The 26,319-nt window shown below is 36.8% G+C and overlaps 2 protein-coding genes and 1 pseudogene across 2 annotated transcripts; 2 read left to right on the top strand and 1 right to left on the bottom strand.

Moving 5' to 3' along the window:
- Window positions 1-6,154: 6,154 nt before the first annotated feature.
- On the bottom strand, window positions 6,155-11,180 carry LOC125250401 (interferon-induced very large GTPase 1-like). Its single transcript, XM_048162956.1, has one exon. The coding sequence runs from the start codon at window positions 11,178-11,180 to the stop codon at window positions 6,366-6,368; it is 4,815 nt and encodes a 1,604-aa protein (XP_048018913.1). The 3' UTR covers window positions 6,155-6,365.
- Window positions 11,181-16,302: 5,122 nt separating this feature from the next.
- On the top strand, window positions 16,303-20,253 carry LOC125242789 (H-2 class I histocompatibility antigen, Q10 alpha chain-like). Its single transcript, XM_048151778.1, has 7 exons — window positions 16,303-17,217; window positions 17,717-17,989; window positions 18,071-18,358; window positions 18,440-18,724; window positions 18,818-18,937; window positions 19,056-19,132; window positions 19,456-20,253. Exons 1-7 carry the CDS (start codon window positions 17,142-17,144, stop codon window positions 19,522-19,524), a joined length of 1,188 nt encoding a protein of 395 aa, XP_048007735.1. The 5' UTR covers window positions 16,303-17,141; the 3' UTR covers window positions 19,525-20,253.
- A 136-nt stretch (window positions 20,254-20,389) lies between these two features.
- Window positions 20,390-26,319, top strand: part of LOC125280200 — a 128,924-nt pseudogene continuing 122,994 nt past the window's right edge.

The raw sequence follows: 26,319 nt of genomic DNA, 5'->3' as shown, positions 1-26,319 counted from the left end.
GGTTATTGTTATATTTTAATATAATAAATAAATAAATGATTGAACGGTAGTGTTTGATCCCTCTTTTATGTTGCTGCTTGAAACGAGTTGGCCGCAAAATATATATATTTTATGTACAGTACAGTCCAAAAGTTTGGAACCACTAAGATTTTTAATGTTTTTAAAAGAAGTTTCGTCTGCTCACCAAGGCTACATTTATTTAATTAAAAATACAGTAAAAAACAGTAATATTGTGAAATATTATTACAATTTAAAATAACTGTTTTCTATTTGAATATATTTCACAAAGTAATTTATTCCTGTGATCAAAGCTGAATTTTCAGCATTGTTACTCCAGTCTTCAGTGTCACATGATCCTTCAGAAATCATTCTAATATGCTGATCTGCTGCTCAAGAAACATTTAATGTGTACAATTGTACAAACTATTTGTGTACAATATTTTTTTTCAGGATTATTTGATGAATACACTGTAATGAATTGCTGTAAAAATTACAGCAATATTTTACAGCCGATGGCTGTATTTTAATAATACAGCATATTGCTGTAAATTGCAATGAATTCCGGGGGCGTGGCGGTTTGAATCAAATTTACAGAATATTGCTGTAAATTTCAAATATACAGAGGCATTGTGGGATCTCCAACGGTCAAGATTCGAGTAGCAGCAAGAGGAGTGATTTACAACTGTGGTAAGTGACTTATTATTTCATTTCCCCCTCAGTCTTTGGTAAACATGTATGTATTTACATTCGCGATTCATATTGGTAACCCCGGATTGACGCATCCTCCGTCCGCGGGGCGCGAAGCAGACTTGCGCGGGGTTTTCCTCAGCGCGGTCGCGGTAGGATCTCACACATTCCCCGGCGCTTTAGCATAGCGGCTGTGGGCCGAAAATTAATAATTAGAAACAGTTGGAATTCACGAGAACTTCGTGTTCATCAGCGCACTTGGTCGTGATTATTTTATGGCGTAACGTTAAATCACATTTGTACAGGCAGACAGTCATCTGTTAACACGGGCCGAAACGAAAAAGCCTCGCGACGCGATCAGGCTGCTCACGGAGGATGTGTCACGCAAAATGGTGCTGCTTCATGCTGTTAACGTAACCAATGTGATGTATTTGTGGACATTTGCTAACTTAAGGTAATACAAACACTTTAACATCTCTGTTTGATTTCAGTTTGCCTTGTATAGTTAATGTATTAACGTACCATTACGAAAACAAATCTTTTTTTAACTTGAAATGAAATGTGCTATTACAGATATGAATAAACTGATTACAGATATGAATAAACTGATCATCCTGTACTTGTCTTTTAGATGTACATTTTATATCTATTGAGGCCTTTAACACAACTACAAACTATTTGTTTCTCAACTAGATTAGACATTTATTTTTTAGGGTGAATGTTTTAGATGTCTCTCTATTTGACCCTGGCAAACAAATTAGTTAAATAAGGATGATTAGTGGGACATCTAAAACTTTCTGGGAGGTAAGTATTCAGGACTGGAGTTGTAGGCTAATACTGCTCTACCACATGGTATAATTTCATAAACATGATTACATGCCTCAAAAGCTAAAACCAATCTGAATTCCTGATCCTTTATGCACTTTGTAGGTATTTATCTGGAGAGAGGAACAAAGACGAAAGGAAAAGTGCCATCTAAAACAACAGGCAGACTGTTCAGAAGAAACGGGTTGCATTCAACCTACATGTGGACACTCTTCTGTGCAAAGTGATGGATTTTCAGTGGAATTTCTGAAATGTAAGAAATACACACACACACCAAGATCTATTTTCCTTTTATTATATACTTTTATTATTCTATATCTGTATCTGACTGTATCTATCATCCCTCTATCAGTCTCTTAGGGTGCGTTCACACTTGTCATGTTTGGTTCGATTAAAACGAACCCTGGTGCGGTTGCTCGGTTAGTGCGGTTCATTTGAACATATGTGAACGCTGCCATCCGAACCCTGGTGCGCACCAAACAAGCGGACCGAGACCGCTGAAAAGATGGGTCTCGGTCCGCTTCCAAACGAACTCTGGTGCGGTTCGAATGATATATGAACGCAACACGGACCAAAGACATGTAACCGAACCAAAAACAGGAAGATGAGACCCTAAAAAGGACAGAATCCTCACGCATGTCGTTTTTTCTCGTCATAGACGCGAGTTTTCTCATCACAGGCATCAGACGCGCATCTCCACACAGCAGATCGTTTGTGTGTGTGACGGATGGATTCCTGCCGGTGTTTTGACTACTTTACACATTTTATAAGCTCTTCACGAGTTCCCAACTGGCCAAAATACCATCACATGCAGGCTACGCCCCGCTACGCACACACAACGAGTGCGTTTACCTCGGCAAACAGCATTGTTTTGGATGTTCGGTAAGTTCCGTCTCAAAATAGGCAATACGTCATAAAATCCGACCAATCACGTTGTGAATGTATCCCTGTGCCTTTAGGTTCGGTATCTTTTGGTTCGGTGATAAAATTGCCAATCTGAACGCTAACCGGACCAGGACTAAATGTTTTTTTTTCTTCTTTGGTCCGGACCAAATGAACCAAACAAACCGAACTACAAGTGTGAACGCACCCTTAAAGTATTATGTTTTGTAATATATCTAATGTATTGTCCTCTTTGTTCCTTTCAATATTTCTAGCCTATCTTTGAATCCTGGGATGGAACATCATCTGGAGCAGAATTGTTCTTTTTTGATCGCAAGTTTGTTGACTTGTTGTTTGGCCATGTTGGTATGTTCATGAAGTGATAAAAGTGATGTGGGTTTTAAGAAATGTTTTTATATGACCCTGTTGGTCAAGTTATAGTTATAATTGTATTTCTTTGTGTGAAGGGCCATGATGGCCAATAAGTAATTTAAAAACATTTTCATGACAAAATTTTGTCCCTTTAAAAAATAAAATGATTTTCTAAATAAAAAATAAATTCAAAATAATACACCTTTTATGGCATTTTTTTATGTACATTTGAAAGATATATTTATTACATTTTGACCTGTTTTTCAAGATTAAGAAGCATCAAATATCTTTTTTTTTTTTTTTTTGGGAGGGGGGTGAATTAAGTTATGCATTATACAACACTTTATGCAGTTAAAATTTGTTTAAAGTTTATGCAGTTAATAGATTAAATTTAAAATTCAGCTCCCAGTCATTAAGTAAGCAATAGGGAAAATATATTGTATACTGCATTTTACATATTCTACTTGACTAAACTACTTGAATGTGTGTATTTGCTATTTAAAGAAGTATGTTAAATGCAGTATACAATATATTTTTTTGTAAAAATGCAGTATACAAAATATATAAATTACTGTAAATTTTACAGTAAAATACTGGCAGCAGGGTTGCCAGCCAGTTACTGTAATTTTTACAGTAGTGTTTCTGTAATTTAATTTACAGAATTTTACTGTATTCTCGATTACAGTAAAATTCTGTAAATTAAATTACAGAAACACTACTGTAAAAATTACAGTAACTGGCTGGCAACCCTGCTGCCAGTATTTTACTGTAAAATTTACAGTAATTTTTTAACAGTGTAGAGTTCAAAAGAACAGTGTTTATCTGAAATCTAATCTTTTGTAACATTATAAATGTCTTTACTGCCACTTTTGATTGATTTAATGCATCCTTGCTGAATAAAAGTATTCATTTCTTTAATTTCTTTTCAAAAAAATAAAAATAAAAATTCTTACTGACCCCAAACTTTTGAACGGTAGTGTATAATGCTACAGAAGCTTTGTATTTCAGATAAATGCTGTTCTTTTGAACTTTCTATTCATCAAGGAATCCTGAAAAAAAAAAGTACACAACTGTTTTCAACATTGAAAATAATCATAAATGTTTATTGAGCAGCAAATCAGCATATTAGAATGATTTCTGAAGGATCATGTGACACTGAAGACTGGAGTAACGATGCTGAAAATTCAGCTTTGCATCACAGGAATAAATTACTTTGTCAAATATATTTAAATAGTACACAGTTATTTTAAATTGTAATAATATTTCACAATATTACTGTTTTTACTGTATTTTTAATTAAATAAATGTAGCCTTGGTGAGCAGACGAAACTTCTTTTAAAAACATTAAAAATCTTAGTGGTTCCAAACTTTTGGACTGTACTGTATATACATACACTGTATGTCATTTCCATGTACAGAACTCTAATTATTTAACTATGCTGAGGTAAATTCAATTTTCAATTCTATGGCACCTTTAAGATATTCCATGGTGTGTCATAGCCAATCCTCAGTTGTGTACTGTCATCTGGGGCATATACCTCAATACAAATGGTGATCTAAAAGAAAATTCCCTCCAATTCAAAAGCCATGGCAAAGCATATGAAAAGTTGGCCCACATGTGCTCAGCTGCCATATCCAGGCCAGGTGTGACGCTCTCTGCCACATTTGATACAAAAGATCTTGCTATTTGGGACATCATCTGCTATTTACGGTATCTGGTTTTCTGTTGTTGACAGTTTTTGATTATTTGATTATAATTTGATTATAAACTAATGTTATCACTGCATATAGATGATATATTATACACTTATGTCAACTTTAATTATCCACAGATAACTTGACCTGATCTTTGATCCACATTATTAACCGTGTGTTGATTGATGTTAGCTGTTATTACATGTTAGACAGGATTGTTTCAGCAACCTCAAATTAATTACAGATAGTTAAACTGAAACTAATTTATTTTGTCAAAAGTTCTTGTTAGGACTGCTTTCAGATTTTGGCCCGGCCCGGCCCGGCTTCATATATTATCATAGTAGATTAACTCTATTTGTGGCTTCTTTTTCAGAAATGTACCAATTTTATTAGTAAACAGTTATTTGATGCATCTTTTATTTGATTGCAGAGAGACACTCACTGTATTACATTTACACGGGCTTGTCTAAACCTGTGGATCTGCCGGGCATCTATGAATTCACTGCTATGGGTCTGCTGGATGACACACAGATCGACTATTACAATAGTGAAGAAAAGAGAAAGATTCCCTACCCTTTCCTATTACAGAACGAACGTGGCGCCAGTTCCGTTTTTTCCGTAAGATGAATATGGAAGGTGTAGGACATACAGTGTAAGGTTTTTGAAGAATACGGAAGGTGATCATTTGTTTATAAAGCATATACAGTTTTTTTCGAAAATGACCGATTGTTTCTCTAGATAAGACTCTTATTCCTCATCTGGTATCATTTAAAGCCCTTAAAGCTGCACTGAAACTGTAATTTTGACCTTCAACCGTCTGGAGGCCATTGAAGAATGATCCAGGAATGTTTTCATCAAAAACCTTAATTTCTTTTCGACCGAAGAAAGAAGGACATGAACATCTTGGATGACATGGGAGTAAGTAAATTATGAGGAAAACTTTATTTGAAAGTGGACTAATCCTTTAAATAGGTGAATTCTTCTGATCACCACAGTGGTGACTTCAAATGTTTGTTCTTCTGTTCTTCAGTGTGTCATCACTAATGACCAATCATTGATTAATTATCTAATAACTCCAACACTGCTTCAGTTTAACACTCTGTAGTGTGGACAGATATGAACACTGAGCAGTGTTCATGAGACGCTTTATTTTGCTGTTACGTCTGTTAAAACATTAAAAACTTCGAACATTAAAGGATGTTCAAAGAATGTTTTTATACTGTTTTATATGAATTCTTAATGTCAAAATATTCACATAGAAATATACAGTAGAAATAAAATGGTATATAACCAGTCTCTTAACAATATACATTAACAGAAGTGTTCTGTGTTTGTATTGTGTTGTATTGTATTGTATTGTCTTTTAGGATTATTTTAATAGTAACAGGTAATGTAGAAATACAAAGTCCATGCCAAATTTCCCTACTGGGGGACAATAAATCATATTTCATTTCATTCATATTCTTATCATTTTGAGCTTTATGTTTTTGTCACAATAAGGCAAATGTTCTAAAACTGATGTTTTGAAGTTAATGTTTTCTTGCAGGAGGAATCTTCAATTCAATTCACATTTATTTGTATAGCGCTTTTCACGATACATATTGTTTCATATTGTAGCAGCTTTACAGAGAATGCATGTCAACATCACAATTTAAAGAATGCAGTTAGCAAATAATGTAATAATTTAGGCAATTAATTTACAATCACTGTTAGCTGTTTAACTGAAGGTAGAAGCAATGAGCTCCTGGAAAAATGTGAAAAATCTTGTCTTTCATTATCTTGTCTCCAGTGTATTTTCTGAGATGATTTCAGATTCTCACTGATGTGTAATAGAAACTTTTTTCTTATCTGAGGAGACTCTGAGAGGAGACATACTGTAAGACCTTTATTCTTTGTCTGCCCCATTAAATGTTTTGATCTAAACTCCGAATAGCAGCCTGTTTTGAGTATTTTTTCCATTCATATATGATCTCACCACTCCTCTGAAATGTTTCATTGTAGTATTTTTCCAGATGTCTCTGGAATCTGCACACAAACCACTTCCAGTAGGGCAGTTCAGAGAGATCAGGAGTGATGCTCCACTTCGCATAAACTCCTCCTGCTCTTCTGTAATCTCTGTATGGAATCCTTCCATCTGGGGTATTAAAATCCTGATGACTTGCCACTAAAGTTGTGCAAATATCAGCACTGAGATTCTGTGTTAAAGGGTAACATGTGCCATTAATTCCTCTCACTCTGTGGAAAGGAACACTGTGATCTCCAGGATGGTTTTCTATGGTGTTGGTGCAGGTGGCTCCACAGAACGGACACTGAACCCAACAGCACTGACAGAAGTGATCAACCAGAAGCTCATCTGGTCTGAACTTATACTGCAGCTTAACTGGAAATGTGCTTCTATTGAATCTACAGCTGATCTCAGTCATTATAGCAGGAAGTTCTCGTCTCATCACATCTTCTAGGAGGTTCAAATCATCAACAACATCATGTTTCACTCCTCTGAGGTCTTTTTCAGAGAAGATCAGCACATCTGAGAGCTGCTGTGTGAAACTCCTCAACCAAAAATCAACATCTCCTCTGTTCACTTGAACATGTTCAGTAGATTCATGTGCTGCTTTCATGATCTTCTGCTGCAGGAGTTTAATGTTCTCCTCCATCTTGGGTAAAACACTGACACTGAACTTATCAGTGATGTACCGACTGACTTCATCTCTGATGAAACTCTTGAAATGATCTCTGGGTTTATGAATATAGTTCATGTATTTGTTAAAATCCTCCTCTTCTGCCAGTGTCTTCAGGATGTGTTTCTCCAGATTTGATCTGTTTCCATTCAGTGATTCACAGTTTGATCTCATTTCATCTGCCAGATCTCTGGCAGTCTTCTTGTAGACACTGTGATCTATGGGTTCTTTCAGTTTCTGACAGATGATCTCTCCAAACATGATAGCTGATGCGGATCCATGACAGTATTTCTGGAAAACACTGTAGTACTCTTCCCTCTTCTTCTCAGCATATATCTTAGGATCATGGGCTTCTCTGAAGAGTCTGTGTTGGTCAGTGATCATCTTGTTTGCTCTATTACAGATGGAATAAACCAATTCCATGAAGAATTCATTCTTGAAAACATATTTCACTGGTCCGTCCTGATGGTCTTTTACTTTCCTCTTAATATAACCTGTGAGTTGTTGAATGTAGCTAATGTTGTAGCCCATCTTTGAAATGTTAAATGAGTGAATCATTCTGTCTGTTTCCTGAACAACATCTGTGATTAATGAACTTATCTGGGATTCATCCACTGGAGACAGAGTTTTAGTATATCCAAATGTTCTTATAACTGTTCTATAAGCATCCTTTGCAGTCTCTCTTTTTTTGGACTCTCTGATTATAGCATAATCAGAATAACTCTCCACAGTGAAAATGTTGTACCCACTGCTCTTCCTCCAGTGATCTACAGGAACACTTTCATAGATGTCATTGAGGAGAGTTTTCACATCTCTCATTATGTCAGTGCCTCTGATTGCAGGAGTGTCACTGATGATCTTCTTCACACTCTGTTCCCAAAACAAATCAAACTCTTTCTTCAGTGTTTCTTCATCAGTTGTTTTGTCTTTGAGTTTAAAAGCAAGTTCTTTGCTCTTTTCATAGAGAGTGTTTTCATGACGTGTCTTCTGACCATCAATAATTTTCTTCAGGTCTCGCTGCTGAAGAATCACATTTAATTTTCTCTTTGTTTCTCTCACAATGTTTTCCTGAAGCTCCTTGATTTTAATTTCAAATGATGTTTTCCACTGAATCAGTATATCTTTATCTTTGTCTTTCTCAAAGAAATCTGATATTGATTTCTCCACTTCATCACTTGTTTTCTTCAGTTCTCTTTGAAGATCATTTTCTTCAACCTCATGAATTGCTTCATTTCCTATTTTATTTTGTAGTTTGTTCTCAATTTTCATCATGGCACTGCGAAGCCTCCAGGACCACTTGCTGTATTCGGTCTCCAGTTTCCTGTAAGCTGAAATCTCCAGAGAATTTCTGAAGCTGAAGACGAATCGTTCATTAAGTAAAGCCTCCCAGAGATTTTTAATACGATCTTTTAGGTGTGTCAGCATCAATCCATGTGATTTTGATGCACGAGAAATAATAGTTGTCTTCAGTTCTTGAATATTCTCACAGTAGTTTGGGTTTGGTGGAGCCATGGGTGGGCTGCCCTCCCAGAGCTGAGCGAAATACTTCACATCTTTCTGAGCATCAAATCTAATGACATCACTGAAACTTTCTACATCACAGACTTCCTCTTCAGCAGCGAGTTTTGTCATCTCATCCAGTTTCTCCTGCAGTCGTTTCCTTCTCTCCTCATTTTTCTCTCCAGCTGTGACGTCTGAAACATTCTGATGCACAAACACACAGCTGGGATTCAGTCTGACCTTCTTCATCCTCAGGAAGGTCTGAAGAACAACCTGAAGAATGTCCTGCATCTCACATGGGTTTTCTCCAAAGATGCTGATCAATGTCAGATTTGCAAGACCAACAACAAATGTGGCCAATTCATTGTCATGATGTTTTGTTGATCTTCCAGCCAGTTCTAGAGCACGAAGACCCTCAGTATCAACAACCAGAATATAGCTAAAGTTCATCTGTGTTTTCATCTCATCTGACACTTTGACCAGCTGCATGAAAGCTCCTCTGGTGCACCTGCCAGCACTGACGGCAAACTGGAGTCCAAACATGGCATTCAGCATGGTGGATTTCCCAGAGCTCTGAAGCCCTAAAACTGACAGCACAAAGACTCTCTGGTCTCCCAGTTTCTGGATGAGTTCATCTAGAACAGCAGAGATCCAGATCACAGGAACATGAGCAGCATCTCCATCCATCAGCTCCAGTGGAAATCCAGAGATCATCATCTCCGCTGCAAGACTCGGGAGAGAAGAGAAGTGAACCTGCAGATCTTTCTTGTTCTTCTTCACAGATGAACATGATTCATAGATCTGACCGATCTCCCTCATGATGTTCTCCAGACCAAAGGCTGCAGCTTGAAGATCCTCATATATCCTCTCAAGTTCAGTTTGTTCAGCTTTGAGTTGTTCAGATTTATCATTATATTTCAGTTGTAAGACTGTTGACCACTTTTTATCATATTTGTGACGTAGATTTGAAAGGTCAGCTGAAGTATATTCATCCAGCAAGATTCCAAGCCATTTAATGAAAAATATTTTCTCAGCATTTTCAGCATATGAGTTCATTTGTTTTATAAGGAGTTTCATAAACACACTGATGTCAGATTCATGCTGCTGTTCACGGATTTTCTTCATCTCTGTTTGTTTTCTACTGAGGTCCATTTCGGTCTCATATACTTGAGGTCGATGTAGTTCCTTGTTCTTCTGACACCACTGATGCCACAGTTTCCCCTGATGAGGCAGAACTGATTCATTGATTTCTGTCAGATATTTCTTCTCCAGTAAACTCATCATCTGCTGTGCTGCTTCTCTTCCTCTCCTGCAGTCTTCATCTTCCTCATCTACTCTGATGTCTGAGTGTTTGGACACATCTTCAAGTCTGAAAGTGGAAAATGATTCAGAGAGACAAACATTTATTGCTCTTCTAAGTTCTTCCGAAACATCTGACTGATTTCTGTTTTTCAGACCAATCTTATATTTTCCTTTCTGTGTCTCAGTGAGAGTTGATTCATTCTCAGTAAAAAGACAAATGAGTGGCTTTCTGTCCTTGTACAGGTTCTTGATATTTTCTGCACTTCTGCCATTCCTCTGAAGATGTGGTAGAAGAACAACATTGACTGAGCTCATTTCAGTGAGGATCTGCAGCTGTTTCTCATGGTCTCCTGCATCACCGTGTAGATTACAGAAAGCAACACAGTTAGTGAATTTATCTGTGTTTTTCCCAGAGGGGCAGAACCAGGCGATCTCCACCACTCCATCCATCAGGACTCTGGTTCTGCTGCTGCCTGGGCAGTTCCTGTGGAAGAACGTGTTGTGTTTCTCATTGATCAGACTGTTGATCAGATGAGACTTGGATGAAGACACAGAGCCAAACCTGAAGAAAAACACCATTGGAGTTTCTGCCTTGTTGATCGGCTGGTTTTGAATGATGAACTCTTTGTTGGTGTTTCTCTTCTTCCAGCTCTTGTTGATTTGTCTGAATGTCCAGAAAGGAAACTCAATCTGTTGTGTGAATGGATCAGGAACAAGCAGAGGCAGAGCATACTGGCACTGGGACAGTTTAGTGACCATCAGCTGCTTCAGGAAACCATCAGCACAATGAAACACGGCCATCTGAACATCCATTGGGTGAATGAGATCAGATTGACTCGTTCCTTTGTTAGACAAAACCATTTCATAAAAAATATCACTTTCATCTTCAGAGGAGTGATTGTCTCTTCGTTGTGTGTGATGTTCCTCATTGTTCTTTTTAGTTTTAATGTATCTTGCTCTGTAGTCCATCATCAGTATTTTTTGTATGAATGTCTGAATCAGTTCCTCTTCAGCACAAGATTCATGAGACTGTAATGAATGTTCAGTTATCTGAAGAACATCTACAGCTCTCAGTTTATTGAGATTCCTGCCCTCAAGATGAAGTCTGTGAAATAGATTATTCACTGTTCCTGTTTCAGCCCTTTTCTGTTGTAGAAATTGATTTGCTCTGACTCCTTCTGTTCCAGTGTCCTTGTTTCCTCTCTGTTTAATATACAAAACAATAATACATTTTATCATTGTTTACAGTTCTGATTTAAACAGAACTTTAATTTCATTTGACATTTTTAACATTTAATAATAGTAAATATGGATCACAAGGAAAGTTATTTGCAAACCTATAGTAAAATATATAGTAAAATAGTTGTATTTCCTGTGTATTCAACCAGAACACTATCAGTGTAACTGCAGTGCATCAGAATATTATTACAAATGTGATGGTATACTGGATTAATATAGTGTCTGACAATGAAGAACATGAATCAGTTCTCTCTAGGTTTCTCTGAACACTCACCTGTAGTGAATCATCAGTTTCAGAGCCAATCTTCTTCCCCTCTTCCTCTCCGCTTGCAACTGTAATAACATGGTTGATATGATCACACAGACCCAATATATAATTCCTGTCTTATTTCAATGATGAAAACAATTAGTGTTAATTCCATACTTTTAATGTAAATTGTTTTAATAATAATAGGGACAGCAGCAATACCTTCAGAAATCAGATCAGAAAATTATTTTTGTCTATGAATCTGATGATGTGAACAGCTCAGAGATCTTTACAACATCACAGTTGTTGAACAAATATAAACCAGTCAACTATTATGAGTTGTAATTGGGGCTAATTTGCTCTCTTATGCTTTGAACACGATAAACTGAGCATAATTTCCACACACTCTTGATCACTTCATGTATCTGTATAAAGACTTACAGTAAGGAGGTGGGGTTTTGCTCTTTTCTCTCTTGTGAGGAGGATTGTGGCCATCAGTCTCTGTATGAAGCAAAAGTGTTTCACTGTATTTGATTCTTTCGTCACAATAACACAGAAATCAACATGCTTGAATGACTCTTACAATCAGCAATATTAGTCAAAGAGAAAGTGTGAGATGCTGAAAAAAAGTTCAGAGTTTGTCAGGGGTGCCTTAAGAAATAAGAATTTAATTAATTTCATAGTGTTTTTATAACTCTATGTTGAGATTTTCACAGATGTTATGTGAAATAATCTAATAGGCTATCTCGATATAGCTGCTCTCATGCTCATCATTTGAATTTCACAATTCTTGCATGTAAATTAAATACTTAAAGAAATGGTAATACTATTCACAGAATTAAATGATTTAAATTTAAAATGCTGATTTTCACCTCTGCCCTTTCTGCTTGACATGTTGATGTTCAGTTATCTCCTCCTTGTCTGTCTTTATTGTTCAGCTGATTATCTTCTCCTCATGTCTGTCTGTTCATCGTCCTGTAAGAGATTCATATTAATGTCATTTGGAGCTGCACACCTGCTGAGAGTCACAGGTTTGATTCCCAATGAACACAAACTGATCAAACATTCAGCTTTAATTCACTATAAGTAACTTTGTGGGACAGTTTACATTAACATATTAATGGTTTCCATAAATACATTGTGACATTTGTTCTATTATAATTGTGGATATACATTTTATTTTTTATACATAACAGATGGGGTATCAATCTGACCCGCCTCTTCTTTCATAAGGATTAGGATTAAATATGTGAAAGTGGGCTTTAGAGATTTTGGGTTTTTCAGGATTTCACTTCAAACTATAAAATATGTTTTATGACTTTTACTTTGTTTAGATTAATACATGATACAAACATGTGCCTGTGCCTTTAAGTCTTTTCTGTAAAAAGTAATCTAAAGAATTTTATCACAAGGCTGCAATAGCCTATAACAAATTGTGGAAAAAAAAACAGCACACAAAACCTGAGGTGAAACAGAACCTCATCTGCTCCAGATAACTGCTTTTGAAATTATTGTATTGTTTATTTTTTGTCTAACATGACACATGACAGTATTTGGAGTAACTTCTCTTAAGATCATATGGAATCTGGATGTTTATATTCTATCACACACAATCATAGGATATAAATAAGCTGCTCTACTGAGCCACATTAAACTGAATGATTAAATGATCTGCTCCGTCATTAAAAAAACAAACTAAAATATAAAATCAGTGTGTTGCACAACATCATATAGAACTTTCATATAGAACTTCAGCATCATATAGAACTTTCATATAGAACTCCAGCATCTTGTGATACAAATATATATGTTACATTTCTAGCAGGAAAACTGAATATAAACTAAACACATCACAACAGCAAATATCTGAACCATGAACAGTGTTTTATACAGATTTGCTTCAGCTTTGTGACAGAAGATGAAAGTGAAACTCACTAATGTTACTGCAGATTATACAATAATTAACTACATTCATAGATAATCTAAACTCATTTATTGTTACACCTCACAATTACTTTAGATATAACAAACATAAAGAGCATATTTATAATGAAAAATTATACCTGTATTTCGAGGTTTCCTCATTTAACGTTTCATTCCTTGTTGCAAACTTGAGAGCAGGGAGAAGTTTGCAGGTGGAGTCGGTCACTTTACAAAGGAAACTAACCAGTTTCTGCCTGCCTGGTCTGACAACATTTGGTGCAGGTAAAAGTTCAAGCTACAGTTCCTGTGAGAGTGAGAATAATGTGAATAAGACAGCTCCAGCTGACCATAAAGACAAAAATAGATATAGATGGAGTAAAATCTAAATTATTTGACCGCATATTCACAGTAAATTACTGGCTTGCATTACTTTCACAGTGAGTTATTGTGTAAATTTTACAGTAAATAATTGTGAAATGACAGCTATATACAGTGATCTTACAGTAGTTATTTCATCAGATTACTGTGACTTAGCAGTATGTTCCTGTAGAATTACTGTATTTAACTGTAAAGTTAGTTAATGCCATCAGATTACTACTATTTGGCAGTATGCTGCTGGAGAATTAGCGCAAACTGTAATAGTAATGCCACTCAGTAGCCAGTAATGTGCTGTTTAACAAACTATTGTAAAATACTGTAAAATGACATTTCTTACAATGAACCTTTCAATAACCTATAACATTGAAAAGACATGTTAAATTCAAATAAACACAAAAGCATGATCAATTTCACACTTTTATCTTGTAGTCTGTCTAAACTCTCCAGCAAAGAGGTTCATACTTCTCTCCATTAAACCAGAAGACACTAGAACATATTTAGTGAGCATCTTACTGCATAACTACATCTAACTTAACACAGAGCCAGTGTTTGGTTTGTCCATTCTGGTGTTGGGACACACTATGACATCCATTTAAAGTCAATAAGTTTCCTGATCAGCGTACAGATTTGCTGGTTTATATATATATCCTCTCTGCCTCTTTGTGCCAGTCTCTGGATTGATGCCCAAGAAGCACCTAAAAACAAAAAAGTAGAGGTTAGTTTCACCCAAGTGGGATGAAAAAGATGTCCGTTCCCAGTCACCTCCATGGGTGGGTCACTGCTGTTGCTGTACAGAGCAAAACACAATACAACACATCCAAATATAACCTTGTTCATCCCACCAAATAAAAAACAAGCCCTCAAGTACAATATTAATGTAGACATTACCTTTGGATAAATTCCAGAGTGCAAAAAGCATCTTCATCATACTTCAAATTGAAATTGTAGTTAATAAATTGTTAATGCTGAACATTCACAAAGTTACATACCTAATCCCTTAACAGTTTGTTTTGATATTACAAATCTGTCATTTTCATAACATACTATTATTTTTTTTGTGTTTGTTTTAAAACCAAGACAATTGCAAATATAAGCATTTTTAAACATTTTTAAGATCAAGTCATTCAATAGGGGAGTGATCTTTTTTGTTTACATTTAGATCCTTTAAATTAAATTAATACACGAGTATCATAGACAGAGCCATCCTCACTATCCAGTAATCTTTTATGATTACTGGACAATAGTTAATAGATTGAACCATTGGGTAATAGATATTTTTGTTCTATCCTTCCAGTTTAAAATTACTTTTTTAGCTATTATAGATGAGGTATAGATGTTTTTGTTTCTTTTTAAACATTAGTTGAAGAAAGATCTCCTAAAAGATATATCGAAGGGGACTTAGAAATATTAAAATCTAGAATAATTTCAAGTTTAAATATGACTTCTGACCAGAATTTGTTTATGCATGGATAGTTCCAGAAGAAGTAAATATAATCATCTAAACTATTTTGACAATATGTACATGTATTAGTATTGACATGGCCCATCTGGAACAATTTACTTTTGGTAAAATACACACGATATAAGTATTTCATTTTGTATCAACTGAATTCTATAATTGCTAAATATAACAAAAATATCTAGAAGGCCCAAATCACTATATTCAGAATAAAGATCATTATTCCATTTTATTGCTGGTAGAGAACTGATAGTGTCATTAGAGACAAGAGTATCATATATTCGTGATAGTGATTTTTTAAAAGGTAAGGATCTTAATTTTTCAGAGTTCATGATTACAATTCACAAAGGTATTGATACAATTAAATGTACTTTTTATAGCTTCATTTAATTGTATATTAGTAGCATGTTTTTTCCAGAATTTTATATTATATTAAAATATCTCTTAGATTTGATATTCATTTCTTTTTCATTTTCAGAAAGGTAAAAACTTTTTGTTGATAATAATGTTGTTATTCCATAATGGAGTCAAACTGGATGGTGAAGGGGTGAGATGAAGAAAACTATTTCCTCCATACCGATAAAGTTGTTCTCATGGTGAGATATTTATTACAATTATTTTTCTTAATATTATTGTCAATAAAAAATACATTTTATTGGTATTTCTTGAATTAATGACTGTTCTATATCGTTTCAGGTTTATGTAACCATGGTTCCCTGAGAACAGGGAACTAGACACTGCATTTGACACGCTTTGGGGAATGTCATCACATGACCCGGTGTCTGAAAATAAATATCAAATCTCACCAATCCTATTGGCCGGAGATAGACGCGATCCAGAAGTATAAAGGACCGCCTAGAGAAGCAGTATCTAATCGTCTGAAGGGACTGTTCAGCAGGCAACCGCTATGTATGGCAAGTAACACAGTGTCTCGTTCCCTGTTCTCCGGGAACCATGGTTACGTACGTAACCTGAGAGGTTCCCTTTTGAAAGGAAACTCAACACTGCGTTTGACATGCTTTGGGGAACGATATGCCCATGTTTTCCCTCAAAAACCTTCATTTATTTTCAACTGAAGAAAGAAAGACATGAACATCTTGGATGACATGGGGGTGAAAAGTGAAATAATGCTTAAAGTTAACATTATATAAATTGATTTTTTCATAATTTAAAATGAAGACTACTCTAATGGGTTATTTTTAGTAATTTTTATAATCCTTAATAATATACTTAATACAAAGTTCAGTCATGAAACTCTAACCGAGCGCTGATTGGTTCTTTCTACGCCATGGCATCAGCCAATCGGGAGTAATTCCATATCCACGTAACCATATATATCGTACCCTAGCCTGCGATCGACAAGCTGCGCAATGTGAAGCGCTGTTATCCCTCCTCCTCCCCAGCGCCACCTGTAGAGATCTGCTATGGGGGTTCTACCATTCTTGCAGCAGCCTCTTCCTTGTTGTTTTATTTGACTAAGCTGAACAATTTGTATTTGCTCAGCAGCAACAGCAGCAGCAGCAGTAACTGCAGCAGCAGTAGCAGCAGCAACAGCAGCAGCGTAGCAGATCTCGTACGCCAAAATCAAGCCATGTATACTTCATACCCCATGCCAATAAATGCTGGTTGAATTTAATTCACTCCGAGAGTTGTCATGATTGAAATATTAATAAAAACTTTTAAACACTAAAACAGCACTTGATGCTATTTAGAGATTGTTTATGGGCAAAGGCTCTAACAGGTTAGAAAACTGTGGCTAAACATATGGTGAGATGTTGGCCCACATGTGCTCAGTCGCCATATCTAGGCCAGGTGTGATGTCATCTGCCACATTTGGCCCAAAAATTTGTGCTATTTGGGACATCATCCGTTATTTTCGGTAACTGGTTTTCTGTTGTTGACAGTTTTTGCACGATATAAAACTTCACACAGCCTACTTATAGGTGTTTCAGTCATGTGCACGAGAGTCACGATGAAGATCTTCGTTCCGCTTTGTGTTCTTTATTGGATTTTGCCTTCAATTCAAGCAGGTAAATTATTAACTTATCAGGAAACCAAGGGAAAAATAACATGTTTGTACTTCCTGATCATCTATGGATTTGTAACAACAAAATATTAAATTTTATAAACTAATGTTAGCATTGCATATAAATTATATAATATATACTTTCGTCAAATTTAATTATCCACAAATAACTTGTGAAATTTGAACTTTGATCCACATTATTAACCATGTGTTGATGGATGTTAGCTGTTATTACATGTTAGACAGGATTGTTTCAGAAACCTCAAATTAATTTCAGATACTTTATCCCAATGCTAGATAAACTGAAACTAATTTATTTTGTCAAAAGTTCTTGTTAGGACTGCTTTCAGATTTGAGATATTGACTAAAATATTTCTCAGAGAATTACAGGCCCGGCTTCATATATTATCATACTAGATTAACTCTATTTGTGGCTTCTTTTTCAGAAATGTACCAATTTTATTAGTAAACAGTTATTTCATGCATATTTTATTTGATTACAGAGAGACACTCACTGTATTACATTTACACGGCCTTGTCTAAACCTGTGGATCTGCCGGGCATCTATAAATTCAGTGCTATGGGTCTGCTGGACGGCACACAGATCGACTATTACAATAGTGAAGAAAAGAAAAAGATTCCCAAAAAGTCCTGGATGAAAGAGAAAATGCAGGAGGATTACTGGGAAAAAGGCACTCAGTCCAGAAAGAGTAAAGAATGGTGGTTTAATATCAATGTCCACATTCTGATGTACCGCATGAGACACTATGATTCAGGTGAGAAACATTCACACAGTTTAACCTGAACATGATTTTTATTATCATTTATGCAAACATTTATATTTCTGTCCATTTCAGATCCTCATGTTCTTCAGTGGATAACTGGTTGTGAAGTTGAGCAGCAGGGAGATGAAGTGAAGTTTTCCGGTGGCTTTTATCAGTTCAGTTATGATGGAGAGGACTTCTTGTTTTTTGATGTTAAATCATCTCGTTGGATTGCCGCATTTTCTATAGCTGTACTAACCAAGATAAAATGGGACAATATTCCCACCCTAAACCAATACATAAAGCGCTACCTGGAGAAAGAGTGTGTGGACTGGCTCAACAAATACAGAGAATATGGAGACGAGAAGCTCAGAAACGGCTGTGAGTGAATGTGTGTTTGTTGATTATCTGCCCATTTCATAGAGATGGAACTGATTGATGAATTGATTCCTGTGTTTTCAGCTCCTCCAGATGTTCATGTGTTTGCAGAAAGGTCTACCTGGGACAAAACCATGCTGAAACTCACTTGTATGGCCACTGGCTTCTACCCCAAAGACGTGATGATGACTATTAGGAAAAATCATGAACCTCTGCCTGGAGATGAAATTGATTACACAGAAATCAGACCAAACCAGGATGAAACCTTCCAGCTGAGCAAGAGTGTGGAGATCAAAGAGGAGGAAAAGGATGAATATGATTGTTTTGTGACCCACAAGAGCATCAAAGAGCCAATTATCGCCAAATGTGGTATTTAAAAGCAGTTACACATAGAGACAGATATATCATTATTAAATTTTACATTTTGAACCTAGCACTTTTTATCTTCTTGTATTTGAATAGATGGTAAATGCCCACCAAATGCTGTTGCAGGGATAATTGGAGCAGTGATTGGAGGTGTGCTTATAGCACTTTCTTGCTTATTCTTAACAATCTACATCTTAAAGAAGAGAACGATTAATGGTGAGTTTGACTGATTAATGATGATCCACTCAATCTTTTCAGTTTTGTGTTGTAAAGTCTAGTTCTCTTTTGGTGTTTATCTGACACACACTTTGACATTTGACTGTTCCTCCAACAGGACGAGAGTCACGAGACACTGCGGGTGCATCAGACACCAGTGAAACTCACTGTTATTGGGACAATGTTAACCAAGAGGTGATTTTATATTAGAAGTGAACATCAGTGCTGTTTTCTCTATAAGCTTTAGTGTCACACAGAAGAAATATCATTTACAGTCAGTTAATGATGGGGCCATTTGATGCTGTGAAGCTGATTTAACCATTCGGGGTTCAGGACAGTTAGTCTTTTCATGTGGACCAGAGTTTTAGTAAGGATAATCTGACTAAAGCATTGTGGATGAACTGCAGAGGTTCAAAAAATGCAAACGCTTGTGTTTTAGATGTGCTACTCACCTGGAAATATCAGTTGTTTTAATATTAACTCATGAATTTAATAACATAACTATGTGTGTGTTTCAGTACGAGGACTCGAGAAACAGACTGTCAGCTGTGTCTACAGAAGCACTGATACAACCAGACGACCTCTGATACAAAGACAGAGGAAGATTCGTGAAGAAGATTGAGGATGTCAACACTGATACTCCAGACTATTTCTACCATTTCTTTTTAACGTCAACGAATGAAATGTCGACATGATCTAATCCATCTATGTTTTAAACATCGATCTGAATCTCATCCAGCTGTAGTCTTTAAAAAAACATTTATCAGCTTCTTGTTTAAAAGCAGACACTCTGTTCTTTATTTTTCATAAATTGTATAAGTATATATTGATGTTCATACAGTTTTGTGGAAAATTATCAATAATGCTGGAGCTGACTTTAACTGGCTGAGCAAGAGTTACTATAATGGTTTGCGTTGTACTGCTTTCACCTTTATAAGACAATAAAATACAAAAAATAGGCTATATTTTGTACCAATTCTGGGTTTTCAAATGATGGTGCGGCTCATTAGCACATCTCAAATATTCCTTTCATAGGCAAGAGATCAATGAAAAAGTTGTGTTCATTTAGGTGAACAATATAAGATCAAATGGACACTTTGACAGTTTTCTATCTGGTTTCCGACCGTATCACAACACAGAGACAGTCACAACGCTCATTAAGATAAATGATATTCGCTTAAAGGCAAATTATCAGTACTGGTGCTGCTTTTGACACTGCAGATAAAAGAATACTAGGCCTATATTAAATCCAACATGAATTAAAACCAATATTAACTAAACCCAACGTCTAAATATAGCTATATTTTAAGGAAGAGTAATTAAATTACGAGAAAAAACTCTTTAAATTTCGAGAACAAATTCGTTAAATTATGAGAAAAATGTCATAATTTAACGAATTTGTTCTCGAAATTTAACAACTTTAATCTCGAGATGGTTTTATTTTTTTATTATTGCTTGGCCCAAATCCTCTTCCGTACTTTTTCGTAATTTTGCCCAGATACGGATGATTTCCTCGTTCTGTTTTCTCATTGGTCAAATCATCATCCGCTATTTTCTGTAAGAAGTTTTTTTGTTGTTGACAGTTTTTGTATTCAACGATATACAAATTCACTTCAGGCGTTTCAGTCAAGGACAGGAATGTCGCGATGATCGTCTCTCTGCTTTGTGTTTTTCTTCTTTACGGGACTTTGACTTCAGTTCAAGCAGGTAAAGATTTAAAGTTTCTGCGTTTATCAGTGAAAAAAGTGAAAGTAAAAAAACACGTCGTGATTTAAAGGTCCCGTTCTTCGTGGTTTTTTGAAGCTTTGATTGTGTTTATAGTGTGCAATATAACATGTGTTCATGTTTCGCGTGTAAAAAAACACAGTATTTTTCACATAATTTACTTATCTGTATACCGCTGTTTCCACTGTCATAAAAACGGGCTGATGACTTCCTTGTTCTATGAAGTCCCTCCTTCAGAAATACGTAACGAGTTCTGATTGTGCCAGCGGTTCCTGTGTTGTGATTCGACAACAGCTTAGCGCTCCTTGCCCGGTGTTACGAGATTTTCGGTTTCAGAAGGCGGAGCTTACATGAATATTAATGAGTTTCGCAGACATGCGCGATTGCACGTGCAACTGAGAATTTTAGTTCACATTGTATCTCAAGACATTAGTGGATTATTCCATAAAGGTAATTATATTCTCAGCGTCGCGGCTGACTTATGCCTAAACTACAGTTGTTTTCAACACGTAACAGTTTATAATGTGCTCATTAGTATGCACGATTTGTGCAGTCGTCTGTAACAATGACAGACGTTTCGTGTAACAGCAGAACACCTTCAGCTATCGTCTATAAGTTCAGCTAGTTGTGCTATTCCATATAGGCAACCTTGCGATGTAACTGCTGATCCCGAACGATATTCGGTATTATTTGCATGTCTATGACAGCGCACTGCGTATTTATAGCCAAAAGAAATCTGAATATCAAACCGCAAACTATCTTTACTGCGGTCCTTTACCGTGATAAGTTACAGAAACTGTTAAACGCACCAACGTAAATAATAAAATGCACTTACCGGTTGTGGTCCACAAACAACGCCTTCTCCAGACAAAGAGGGAACTGCTCCATCTTTCAAAAATAATCTTTGTGCGAATCCGGCATTAAACTGACTGAGATTGAGGGAGCTGTCCTCAGTAAAATGTGCTGCACATAGTTTAACATGTGGATTATAATTTTCGGGAACCGAGTTAAACATAAATTGTAACCACTGATTTCTAAGTACAGCGTCCCTGGGAAGGCCAAACAAAGGTGATTGGACTGCGGGATGAAAATAACAGCGTTTCGACGACATGGCGACAAACACACTTTACAAACGCAACTCTTGCTCTTCTCCGTGGGAGCGCAACAAGACCACGCCCCCTTTTTTGTGTATTCCTGTGGGCGGAGGTTAGTCAAAAAACTGTTTTAGTGACGTCATTAAAGAAGGAAGTAGAGGGATGTAGTCCAAACAGGCCGTTCGTTGTAGGCTATTTCTGTTAAATAAAATATCTCGCTTGGCATTGAACTTTGAGCTTTAAAATTTTACAGATTTTATTTATACTCTAACAACAACATTACACACTAACTAAAGTTGGAAACATGGGATCACGAAGAATGGGACCTTTAAATAGGCTAGTCTTTGTAATGACAAATGCAATTTTATTACAAATTCATGATGTGGTATAAATAAATATACAGGTATAAATAAATGATGTGGTATATATATATATATATATATATATATATACTATATTCGACAACTGATAAAACTATCCACTAATATACATGACAGTGGCCTATTTGTCAACACCGATATTATTGATGTGACTGAAATATTACAGATTTAACAAGGTGATGTTTTAGCAGCATCAAATTAGTTTATCAAAAGAATAAGATTCTAGGAAATTATGATAAAATAAACCAAAAAAAATATACAGTTTTTGATTATCCAGTAGGATTTTTTTTGAGATTCAGATTTGGGATTTTGACTAAAGTTTCCCTCAGAAAAAAAATAATATATTTTCATAATATATTCTATTATACGATTAATTCTATTTGGTTAGTATCTGTGGCGGAAATGTTTTGAGATTGTGTTTCATGAGCTTCACCCACTTGATTTTTTGCATATTTTACTCCTCTTCATTGCAGAGAGACACTCTGTGTATTACATTTTCACAGCCTTGTCTAAACCTGTGGATCTGCCGGGTATCTATGAATTCAGTGCTATGGGTCTGCTGGACGACACACAAATCGACTATTACAATAATGAAGAAAACAGCTATTGTAATCCCAAACAGCCCTCGGTGAAAGAGAAAATGCAGGAGGATTACTGGGAAAAATGCCAGTCCAGAAGGTTTATAGAACTGTGGTTTAATGTGATCGTCCAAAATCTGATGTACAGCATAAATCAAAGTAAATCAGGTGAGAAACATTCACACAGTTTAACCTGCACATGATTTTTATTAAGACACACCAAACATTTTGGCTCTTCTCCATTTCAGATCTTCATGTTCTTCAGTGGAGAGTCGGTTGTGAAGTTGAGCAGGAGGGAGATGAAGTGAAGTTCTCCAAAGGCATTTTTGAGTACGGCTATGATGGAGAGGACTTCTTGTTTTTTGATTTTAACAAGTTTCAATGGGTTGCTGCAGTTCATGAAGCTCTACCAGCCAAGGGAAATTGGGAAAATATGCCGGGCCTAAACCAAGACTCCAAAGGATACCTGGAGAAAGAGTGTGTGGACTGGCTCAACAAATTAAGAAAAGATGGACACGAGAAGCTCAGAAATGGCTGTGAGTAAATGTGTGTTTGTAGATTATCTGCAGCTGATGAAACTGATTGATGAACTGATTCTGTGTTTTCAGCTCCTCCAAATGTTTATGTGTTTGAGAAGAAGAATACCAATGATGAAACCAAGCTGAAACTCACCTGTCTGGCCACTGGCTTCTACCCCAAAGACGTAATGATGATCATTAGGAAAAATCACACATCTCTGCCTGAAGATGAGATTGAATCCACAAAAATCAGACCAAACCAGGATGAATCCTTCCAGATGAGGAAGAGTGTGGAGATCAAGAAGGATGAAAAAGATGAATATGATTGTTTTGTTTCTCACAAGAGCATCAAAGAGCCAGTTATCGCCAAATTAGGTATGCAAACTCAGAGTATGTTTACATGACAAAAATGTACTATAAACGTAAAGTTTTTATTCCACCGCTGACAAGACAGTCTTTGGGGCAGTTGTGGAATAATGGTTAGAGCAGGGGTGTCCAATCTTGCTCCTGAAGGGCTACTGGCCTGCAAAGTTTAGCTCCAACCCCACTTAAACACACCTGAACCAGCTAATCAAGGTCTTACTGGGCATAGAAACCAGTAAGTAATCCAGGCAGGTGTGTTGAGGAGGGGGAGTGCCCTTTTTTTAGGTCAGAGCAACTGCCCCTCAAAATTCCTGTGCACGTCCCTGCCCTCCAAGACTGATTTTGGACAGTCCTGGGTTAAAAGAGTCAGACAAGTAACCTGCAGGTTGTGGGTTCGATTCTCAATACTGGCAGGAAATTATTGAGGTGCCTTTGAGCAAGACAATGCTAATGTTTGTACGCTAACTTGGATGGGTCACTTTCGCTGTTGTCTTTATGTTTTTCACGTACATGTGACAGCATTGTCAAAACGATCCCCATTCACACAGATCTGCGAAAATGACTAAAAACACTGTATTATTCCTGCCAGACCAGTAGATGGCAATGTCACTATGTCAAGAAACACTACGAACCTATATACTGAACATATAATACAAATGTGAATGAAGTCAACATTTTCTTGAATTCACATTTTTGTAATTTACACAATAATAATAAAGGTTTTGTTTTCAAAAGCTTGCATTTTCAGGCCCACAAAACACAGTTGTTGTGTAAATGAGCAGTCAAAACACATACAAATGGTTTGTTAAAAATTATATAGGGGAGAGTGGGGGGATTTGTGCCAGGGGGGAAGTAGTTACACCCATGGTTTTTGGAAAACCATAGAAGAAATTAGGGGTGTGCACAAATAGTCAAATATTCGTTCTGTAATTAATATTAGAAAAATAAAAAAAATACTATACAAATTTTACTATGTTGCTTTGCTGGCCGTAAATGCAGTGAATCCATGATAAATAAAATCCTCAAGATATGATAACTTATCTGATAGCAAAATGATTTTGAGACATATGATTCCTTTAAGTTTGATATGATTCCTCACGGAGGAGCTCCGGAAGCATAAAAGGAGGAGCGACGACGGTGAAGGGCAAGAGAGGACCATGGCCTGGACTTCTCTCGTCCTTCACTGTCGTCGCTCCTCCTTCTATTCTTCCGGAGCTCCTCCGTGAGGGACTCAAGGCCGGTGCGCCTCACAGGTTGGAGCTTGTTAACTCTCGCGTCACCGGCCTCGCGCCATTCCCTTCACGGCTCTCGCCCGCCCTGCTCGTCACAGAGATATATTTAAGAACAGAAAACAAAGTGCTACTGTTAGAAATGAATGATGAGATATAATGAATGAATGATGAGAATGATGTTAGAATGATATATGAGATATAAACAAATAAATAGGTCCTCCATGACGTTAACTTGTTCATGGGGAGAACTCTATTTTTCGTGTGCCTTGTGCCCTCTATGTCAACTTATTTGACTATTGTGGGTGCAAGGGCGTGTGATTTATACAATGATGCTCCAGTTTGCAGAGATGCTTGCAAGCTATCTCTTCTCTGGAGCTCATAGTCACTTAAAGAGACAGCATTCCCCACCAAGCTATGCATAATAACATCCATACTGGATGTTTTGATCAGTGTGTCAGACTGGTACTGCTCTGCACACTATGGCAGTGCTGTAGGTGGACCAGGCTGACCTGCTAAAAAAGTCTCAAAGTAGAACTGTGGCGAGTTGCGCTGCCCCCCGTAAGACTGGGAACCAGCTCGTCACGCTCAGCAGCCTTAATATCTAGCACCCGCCCCTTCTCATTATCTTCACATAAACCCTCCTTCCCAGCCACCTCTGGTGCTTCAGGGGGCAACAGTTTTCAGTGAAATGTTTGGTGTTCTGTTGATTCCTGTAACACATCAGGACACAGAATATTTAACATCCCCTCAAGGGGAGTTATCAAAATTAGTGCCCATTTTAGCGAACTTGGCAGCGTGAAAACTACTGCTAGGGATTTCTGCATGGGTTCTAAAGACAGTAGAATAAGGATACAGAATCCAATTTATTCATCGTTCTCTGCGTTTCAACGGCGTGGTCTCCAATACCGTGAAGTCGAGGTAAGCGACTTTACTGTCACAAGAGAGATTCTTCTGAAGAAAGGGCCATAGAGCATGTTTCCCTCTCTAGAGAGAGAGTCAGGTTACTACAGCAGATACTACTTAGTTTATAAAAGGACAAGGGAATGCATCCAATCTTAGATCTTCGAGGCTTAAACCATCCAGTCAAAGCTCTCAAGTTCAAGGTGTTAACATAAAGATGATCATGCCACAAACCAACATCATGATTGGTTTGTCACGATCGATCTTATGGACACATATATTTCACATATAAAATATTGCCACAACACAGGAGGTTCCTGAGGTTCACTTTCAGGGGCGAAGCTTACCAATATCGGGTTCTTCCATTTGGCCTAGCTTCAATACCCTGCACATGCACAAAATGTATGGATGTAGCACTGGCTCCATGGTACTCCAGGGCATTCAGGGCTAATACTAGCACAGTCACGAGATGGCGTTACAACCAATGTTCCCTCTAAGCTGCGCGCGTGCGCGGCCGCGCACTTCTGAAACTGTGGCCGCGCAGAAGAAATAATTGCCGCGCAGAGAACAGGCATGAAAATGATTGTAGTAG

The sequence above is a fragment of the Megalobrama amblycephala genome, linkage group LG1 (genome assembly GCF_018812025.1).
Source record: "Megalobrama amblycephala isolate DHTTF-2021 linkage group LG1, ASM1881202v1, whole genome shotgun sequence".
Taxonomy (NCBI): domain Eukaryota; kingdom Metazoa; phylum Chordata; class Actinopteri; order Cypriniformes; family Xenocyprididae; genus Megalobrama; species Megalobrama amblycephala.
This window is presented reverse-complemented; position numbering and strand designations above follow the sequence as displayed.

What these genes read in the sequence shown, in the direction of transcription:
- LOC125250401 (XM_048162956.1), bottom strand. Translation starts at nt 11,180, where the DNA reads ATGATAAAATGTATTATTGTTTTGTATATTAAACAGAGAGGAAACAAG.
- LOC125242789 (XM_048151778.1), top strand. Translation starts at nt 17,142, where the DNA reads ATGTGCACGAGAGTCACGATGAAGATCTTCGTTCCGCTTTGTGTTCTT. An exon ending in TTTGCCTTCAATTCAAGCAG is followed by an intron (nt 17,218 to 17,716) that starts GTAAATTATTAA and finishes ATTTGATTACAG; the next exon opens with AGAGACACTCACTGTATTAC. An exon ending in GCCAATTATCGCCAAATGTG is followed by an intron (nt 18,725 to 18,817) that starts GTATTTAAAAGC and finishes GTATTTGAATAG; the next exon opens with ATGGTAAATGCCCACCAAAT.